Source organism: Daktulosphaira vitifoliae, unplaced genomic scaffold, assembly GCF_025091365.1.
Source record: "Daktulosphaira vitifoliae isolate Bord-2020 unplaced genomic scaffold, ASM2509136v1 Scaffold_5, whole genome shotgun sequence".
Lineage (NCBI taxonomy): Eukaryota > Metazoa > Arthropoda > Insecta > Hemiptera > Phylloxeridae > Daktulosphaira > Daktulosphaira vitifoliae.
This window is the reverse complement of record NW_026099576.1, coordinates 21,726,405-21,735,588: the sequence shown is the minus strand read 5'-3', so window position 1 is coordinate 21,735,588 and position 9,184 is coordinate 21,726,405. Positions and strand designations below refer to the sequence as shown.

The following is a 9,184-nucleotide window of genomic DNA, read 5'->3' as shown; positions in this document are numbered from 1 at the left end:
AAAAAAAAAAAAAAAAAAAAAAAAAAAACACATCTTAGTAAAACCAATACCTTCTCAGCTTCGCATCGAAGCTAAAAAATTTTTTTGATTCATTCATATTTCAATAAGCTATAGCAATTTTTATAAAAAAATGTCACAATTTACCAATTTTAATAAAGGTAATTTCTTGGGGGATTTTTACCATTTGCGGGGAAAATATTTTAATTTATTTGTATAATGTCTTCAATTAGATACGATTTGTAATATTTTAACGTATCATTGAGAATAATCGGTCCAGTAAGAGCTGAGAAAAAGTAGTGGCAGACAAAAAAAAAAAAATAAACACATTAATAAAATTAATACCTTCTTAGCTTCGTATCGAAGTTAAAAATAATAAGTCCCGACGACTTGTCTTCTATGTGCAAACGCCTGCCCTAGTTGAAATACATGATATTTTTTCCTTCAAATTTGTTTTTTTTTATTTTTTTTTTTAAATAACTTATAAAAGTTTGCCATAGTAATGAGTCCATCGATATACATAAAATCTACAAGAATATAACTTACATTATATTTAAATTTATACTTATTTTGTCTCTTTAAAGTTAAGAAAAGTTAAAAAATTTTTTGAATTTTTAAAAACTTGAAAAATTGTATAAAAAGTAGATTTTTTCAACATAACATTTAAAAGTGTTCTGGAAAATCTGCGTCTATTAAACATATACCAAATTAAAGTTTATGTTATGTACTATAAAATATAAAAAAATAATATGTCCCGATGACATATTTTCTACGTGCAACGGCTGCCATAATTAAAAAATGTTATTTTCGTGTTCAAATTTTCATCTTTAAATTGCTATAACTTTTAAAAAAAATAGATAGATCAACAAAAATTTTGTTTTCTAAAACGTTATAAAAAATATATTATATATACCTCTTTCATCCGACACTTTTTTTTTAATGGAGAAATTTCTATTGGAACTATTGGAAGTTTTCTGGTAAATCTGCGTCTTTTAAATATATGTTTAAATAAAGTTTCTTTTATGTACTAGACGCTCAAAAAAAAAACTTATACCGATGACCAATTTTCTATGTGCAAATGGCAGTCGACGTAGAATAAAAAGTAGAAGATATTTTTGCTTTTGGAATAATCAACCAACTATGTCACGACCTAACTGTACTACCGTTTTTTTTAATTGTAATTACCTATTCCTGTCTATAAATAAAATATAAGTATTAAGCATATTTCTATTAAGTTATCAAATGGTTGGATTTGAACCTTTGTTATATATAAGATGTTTTGGCTCCATCGTGTTTGGGTAAATTGACCAAAACACAATACGTTTGAGCATAAGTAGTACAATATTTGAGTACCTGAATCCCTAAAAATATTGCACATTTAAGTACACTACACATGTATCATGAAAACCGACTTAAATTTATTTTAGTAGTACTTGTTACAACAATTTTTTTTCCACGACGGGTTTTTGAAACGTCAGATATACTAACGTCCATCTTATATTCACAACTAACAATTTGTTCAACCGGTTTGTTTAACAAAACCTAATAGAGCTTATCAAGTAAAAGCAGTTGTTAATTACTGCACTGTACTAGACTTACTTATACTGGTAGCTTTTTTATGTACCTAACTGAGTAGTAATTATATGTAACCAAACGAGTTGTAGATTAACAATAAAAATATTGATAATGCGCTTAAACGTGATTATCCCGAATTTTTAAAGAAGAAGTTTCTTATTACTAAAAAACCAGCTTTGTAATTAATCAAGAAACGGTAGTGCTAACAGACGGCACAAATAAAATAATTGAAAGGAGGAAAGGCAATAGTTTTTGTTAATCTATTATTAGCTATTTAATTTTTTTGTGTTAATAAACGCGTTTATTTTGCGTTTTTATTTATTTATCTACAAATCTTTTTGAGTGTGTTAACGTTATCAAATTAACTATACTCACAATAGCTTAATGTCGGCTGAAGGTCAAATATATTCCTAAAAATAACATAATAAGATTCCCAAATCAATTATTTTGTCACTGAAATTTTATATAATATTACCTATATAGTTATTTAATTCATTATACCATTAAGTATCGTGTTCGCTTGGACTCCAAATAATATGGAATACTGAAGTCCTAGTAAAAAAAGAGGCAAACGCTAGTTCGATCATTTTGAAAATCATTTTTCTGAAATCGTTTGCAATTTTGATATTATTTATAAAAAATGTTCAACTAGTCATTAGTATTTAGTAATTGTTTAATGCAAAATCTAATAAAATCATTGAAACGGCTATAAGAAACTCCTATCAAAAAGCCATATACGTCATTTTTCCTTAATGATATCACTAATATAAATCATTTATTACATAAAAATAAATAAAGCAATATGTGTCAAAAACATCACTAATTGAAAATTATTAAATGTGACTGTTCATACAAACATTTAAATTTTTTATTCAAAATTTAAAATGATTCATATTTAAAATATACTTGAAATATTTCAACTTTTTTTTTATAAAATTTTAAATCACTAAAAATGATAACTATTGGTAAATAATTATTCATAAGGTATTTGTAATAAATAATAAAACGATTTTGATGATTTTCCATATTCGTATAGTGTATTATTTAATGAATTTTATTAGTTATTAATAATTGATTGATTTATTGTTAAAAGTAAAAAAAACAATTTGTGTTCATTAATCTTATTGTAATAAAACAAATTTCTGTTAAAAACATTCAATCACACAATCATATTTTGATTATTGTAATTAACACGATGGTGATGTAGCGAAATCATTTCGTTACATTTTTTGTTATATTTTTGCTGAATTTACAGTAAAGTTCGATTTTAATTAAACTGGAAATAAAATGGTGATATTATAATTAGTAAAGTCGTACTTAAATTATCCAAAGTTTGTACANATCACTAATATAAATCATTTATTACATAAAAATAAATAAAGCAATATGTGTCAAAAACATCACTAATTGAAAATTATTAAATGGTGATATTATAATTAGTAAAGTCGTACTTAAATTATCCAAAGTTTGTACAATTTGATCCAAACAGGATAAATTCTATGATGTTATAATATAACATCATATATTATATCATCAACGAAAAATGGGATGAAGGCTGTTTTACAATGAAACACATGTTTCGTATTTAAAAAATAAGCTTCTCATAATCAAATGTCTGATGTGTGTATACAGCGATTTACACAGAATATTTATCTTCAAACTATATTTCAGTTTATTTAGTCAGGAGAATTTTTTTTATTTTATTTAGTATTATTTTTTTCTCGATTTATAAAATATCAAGTAATTTTTCGGTTTATCCATTATACTTTATAAAAATTTCAAATTTATTTTAATGGTAACATACATATTTGAATAGATTAAATGTTCGAAAATGATTAATAGTTAACATTTTTTAAACCTCTATTTTGAAAGTTATTATTATATTTAAATTTAGACTGGCGACAAGGTGCGGATTATTATCTTTTTTATTATACATATTTCCTTCTCTTGTCTAGATATAAAAATACCAATAAATATTAGTTCAAAAGCTATTATCGACTAGTTGTTTTCTAAATTAGACCAATATCTAATAAAATACCTTATTAATTATGTATGTCCCATTAAAAAAAAAAAGTTGATACCCTTATAAGGGCAAGGGGATAGACGCAATCTAAGGGTGTAGAGGGGCTTAACTCTCCTAATTATGCTTCAGCCTCTTTAAAATTATGAAATTTACATCTATATATTATTAAGGAGGGGAGAAATTAAGTTAGTTATCCTCAAACATTTTGTTCAAATTGCATCTAAGGGATAGAGCTAAAAACTATTTAACTACTTATTAATTAAGAAATAAATACTACATAAATAAGGCACAAAAAATAATTATCAAAATTATTATTATTATTTTTGAAGAAAACTAGTTTTCAATGTCAAATAAATAATTCTGCATATTCCGATAAATTATATAATTTTTACTATACACAGTTGACTAAGTTTATTAGTTAAATATTATAAACTAAATGTTGATAATAGTTTAATTGTATATTAAATTATACAATCAGCTCTTATGTTTTGAATGAAAATTTTTCAGTAGGATAATAAAACATATACCACTAAAAATTTAATTAACATAAAATACATTTGCAAGATTTTTTTTAGGCATTTTATTATAAAAATCTCGTTTTTAAATAACACTTGTGGCAAAGAAGTTCTTATATAATAAATCAATTAAAGATTTCAGAAAATGTTTTTTCGAGTGCTAAATGTTGTTTGATTTAATCTTATAAATCAATTCTACAATATTTTATTCCTATTAATATAATTGAATTATGTAATGTTGTCGAGAATATTATTAAAAAAAATTTAAATAAGATATAGTTACGGAAAATTTAAATAATTTATGGATTATATTCAGAAATGACAGAATTGTATGATATTAAACAAAGATAATTCTCCTTTATTTTTATCTATTATCAATACAACATAGCTCTAAAAAAATCATGAAAGAATTAAACAATTTAATTTATGAAGTATTTTGGTCAACTAAAAATCTTACTAAATTTCATAAGCTAATTTTTTGAATGTAAAAAAAATATTTATTCTTAATCGAGGGAATACCTAGTGAGTCATGTTATATTTATTTAAATTGGGTGCTAAGGACTTAAAAATAACTGAAAGTCATATGATTAATTGTAGTTTATATATACAATGTATATTATACATTTATTAAAAACTTTTATATTCATTAAATCGGTAAAAAAAAATTTGCTTTTGAATCGAACATTGAATATATTTTTACAACTCAAGAAATATTTAAAACAAGAAATCTTTATTAAACATTTTTTATTGTGCTCGTTTTAAATGAATAGTACGTACTAAAATATTGTTAGTTTTTTTCAATTTGAAAATTAATCATAAGAATTACAAAAATATTATATTGACCTATCAATTACATTTGATAATCTTGACTGACATTTAAACGATGTAAGTCTAATACACGGAAAACCTGTTATTCATTGTATGAATTTTAAAATAAAACAGGATATTACATCTATCATTCGAAATATGTATCTGATAATTAACAGATTATTATGATTATAATTTTGACATTGTTAAAAGGACGAAAAAAAAAAATTTTTTTGACACAAGAGATACATGTTAAGTTCAATTTAATATAATACATTTTATTAGGAGATAATGTTTAAACGAAAAATTTTCATGAAAATCAGTTTATTCAGTTGTATCAAAATATCAACTTTAAAAATATGTCAGATACATGTTATTGGTATGTATGTCGCAAATTATTGCAATTAATAACAATAATAATAAATTGCAATTATATTTAATGACTTTTGTTTCTTAAAAAAAAAACCGTATATTTTAAAGATTTAGTGTTTTCAATAATTGCATATTTTATAAAAGTCATTTTGTAGCGATAAAAAAAATATAATAGCTACTGCTCCCACTAGTCAAAGATTAATTAAGAAAAAATTTCAGTGGCGTATTTATATATAAATTTAATATATTGTATTGAAATTGAAATTTTTTTTACTTTATCTAATTTATTCAAGAATAATAATGAGGCTAAATATTACCCTAGATTGAACTTTAATCAATCAATTTCAATTATCCTATGAAATCTATCTACAGAGTAACATTAGCGATACTCAGAGATTTATTTAGGAATATTACAACCTATGTAAAGATGAAAAACGCCTCTCCTTCATGACCAATATTGCTCTCTAATACTAAAAAGTATATATATATATGTATATATCATATAATAATACAAGTACATTTTGTTTTTTATAGCATCCAGACGCATATAATGTGTACAAAAAAAAATATATCTAATTAAAAACATAAGTGCAATCATTATTTTTATAAATTATACATAATAATTATATGCAACTGTATAGCAAAACCAAATTCTTCATATGGTGATGCCGAGTTACGCTCATTTAAAGTTATATTTATTAATTTGAAACTATATTGTCTAATATGAATCATTATATGTAAATTAGTTTAATATATTTTAAAAACTATGTGTTAGAAACGATTTCAGCAATTTCAACACCCGGAACAATTTCTCCCTTTATTTGTCTCTAGTTATATTAAATGATTTATGAAAAATAATAGATAAAGTGACCATTAACTTTACATAAATCCAAAAAAAAAATCTAAAAAACGTCTTTCAATCATTGTTTTTTTATACTCGGTGAAGATAAAATGTTAAGTAGAGAAATGTTAATTAAGAAACGCTTTTTTTTTTCGTCAACGAATTGTGTAAATATGTTATTAATGATGAATTTATTAACTTGACAATAAAAAAAATTAATTTAACATTAATATTTTGTAAATCTTATAATCATGATTAGAACTATTAAAAGGAAATGATCATGGTTTTATTGTTTATTTTAAAATTGAAATAGAATTATTTAAATTTTCCTGACAATTTAAAAATATTAATTTTAAATTGCTAATTTATAAAATGATTTTACAATAGCATAAATTATTATTCATGCAATATTTTTAAAAATATAAAATATTATATAATTATTTAGTATCCTTCGTTCTATAATTTCCGGAAAACAATTTTGTGCCTATCCCTCCTTTTTTCTCTTATCGTTTTATTAATTTAAATTTTTTAATAATAACATACATAGATTGGAATAGGTCAAATTACCAAGTCATATAGTTTTTTATTTAAAATCATTTCATTGTATGTTTTTAAAACAATTTTTGCATTTTTATATTATGTAAAAAGCATATTTTCTGTTAATTATTTTTAATAAAAAAAAAATTTTTATTTTATTTATTATTATACTTTCAGAGTAGTCTAAGAATGTAAAAAGTATTTTAAATAAATTATAATGAAATTATTGTAGAATCTAAAGTTATGAGAGTTTGAAGTTAAATTTACTTCACTCTGTATGTTTAACTAACTTACATACTAGAAAATTATCTTTATTCTTAGATAGATAATTTTCTAATGGCTGGTCAATAATAAAGTTTATACTAATATTTTAAAAGATATTAGTATTTTTATAATATGCTGAGAGCGTTAGTATAGTTAATAAATAGCTAGAGATAAAAATAAACATATCCGCACTTCACCACCAGTCATTATATTTAAGAGTTAATAACTTTCAAAATACCAATCCTATTTTAGCTTCGATGTCAAGCTGAGAAGGTATTAATATTACTTAGATATTTTATTTATTTTTTTTGTATGTCTCTTACCACATTTTTTCAGCTCTCACCAAACCCATTTCTTTCAACGATACCTCAAAAATTCAAAAATCGTATCTAGTCGAAGATATTACCATCAAAAATGGAAAAAAATTTTCCTTGTTCCCTGTAAATGCAGAAATTTACAAAAATTTATAAATTTAAAAATCGGTAATTTTTGACATTTTTTCAATGATTTTTACTTAAAACTGCCATAATTTTTTTATAATGATAAAAACAATATATATTTTTTTTATAGATACGTGATATATTTTTATAAATCTGACCCTTTACTTATCCACAAGAGGAGATTCAAAATGACAATTTTTCCTATTTTCATAAAAAATTAACTTTTTAAAGTGTTCCGGAAATACTGACACTTTTCTGTATATCTTAATTAAAACTAATGTAATGTACTTTATTATGAAAAAAAAATGACGGACTTTATTTTGTCTTATGGTGAAAATTTCTACCGTATGCTATTTTTATGTTAATTTTTTCGATTTTGTATTTTATTTTATTTTATAATACCTTACAAAAGTTATTGAGTTAGAAAACAATTTTTAAATAATTTGATTTTTATGTCATTTAAATTCAATAACAATAATAATTATCAAGAATCTCATCACTGCAGTCCCCCTTGTTTGAAGAAATTTCTTATTCATATTAAAGTCATTTTAATATGTATTTTTTTTTTTATTGCTCTCATTTATTTTCTCATCTGGTACTTGACCAAATTTTTTAAACGATACATTAAATGATCACAACTAATACATTCAATTGAGTAGATTCTTTTAACAACATTTTGATTGTTTTTTTTTTGGTTAAAATTAATTATACTATGAATATTTGAATTGTAGAATATTTTTTTCACCAAAAATTACTTAAAAATGATTACTCTGTTTTATATTTAAGTGATCTATTACAATAAAAAAAATATTGAGCTTTTCTGACAAATTTATAGTAAATTATACAGTTTCCAGTCATTTTATTAATATCTTAACACTATTAATTTTTTATTCTCATAAAATTTTTTATTTTATAATGTAAATTTCAAACTTGAAGTTTAACAAATTGAACTTTTTTTTATTATAAACTTTCAAAAAATCAACTTTAAAATATCAAAAAAATTGGTTAAAAATGATATTTTGCACTGATTGTTTTTAAATTAATAAAAATCATTATCTGTAATAATTTAAAAACAATTTTTTATGTTATTAATTATATTTTTACTGTAATAAATCATTTCAAAAGAAATATTAATAATTTCTATGTAATTTTTATTGTTTAAATAGATCTAACAATTAAAATATTCAATACTATAATAGTTATATCCTATAGTTTTTAACTAATTAGTTATAATATTAAATTTATTGGTGATAAAAAAAATATAGTTACTGACTAGAAATTTGCACGAAAATAAAAATATTTTTTTTACTCTAATGAATTTTTTCTGACCATTTATTTATAATTAACAACAAATTATTATCTAAAAAGTTCTGTGTCAAGCACTTCAATTTTCATACACGTTTCTCATAACAGTTATATCTACTTTATAATTTTTATAAATTATACGAAAAAATTTAAATACTAAAATACTAAATATCAATGTCATACTACGATGAATTGCTTTAATAGATATTTATTCATAAATTATACTCATAAAGCAACTAATTAGGAATAATGATAGAAATAGTATTTAATTTTGCTTTTAGAATAATCAACCAATTTCTTAAAATTAAACGCTAGCTACAGATTTGCATCGAAGTGTTTTTTATGATAGTGATATTGATCACTATCAGATATCATCTATACTGCACTCAAATATACCACATTCCGACTGTGCCGCGACCCCTCTATGCTAGGTTATTTTTTAGATAGATAATTTTACGATTTTTAAGTAAATAAAATATAATATATTTAAACAAAATGGAAACATATA

At 22.3% G+C, this 9,184-nt stretch overlaps 1 protein-coding gene and 1 long non-coding RNA gene across 4 annotated transcripts in view; one reads left to right on the top strand and one right to left on the bottom strand.

The window, feature by feature from the left end:
- Positions 1-1,946: 1,946 nt before the first annotated feature.
- The window catches only part of LOC126907942 (uncharacterized), a 143,560-nt gene continuing 136,322 nt past the window's right edge, over positions 1,947-9,184 (bottom strand). The window contains exon 7 of the mRNA XM_050689671.1: positions 1,947-1,982. Coding sequence (XP_050545628.1) covers positions 1,971-1,982 — 12 coding nt within the window. The 3' untranslated portion in view covers positions 1,947-1,970. The remainder of the gene's footprint in view (positions 1,983-9,184) is intronic.
- Positions 4,523-8,218, top strand: LOC126907973 (uncharacterized). Of its 3 annotated transcripts, none has more exons than XR_007704661.1 (4): positions 4,523-4,632; positions 5,203-5,296; positions 7,268-7,413; positions 7,502-8,218. It is a non-coding gene; the product is annotated as an uncharacterized LOC126907973 (long non-coding RNA). The 3 variants fall into 3 exon arrangements; XR_007704662.1 differs by lacking the exon at positions 4,523-4,632 and adding an exon at positions 4,794-4,879; XR_007704663.1 differs by lacking the exon at positions 4,523-4,632 and adding an exon at positions 4,886-4,995.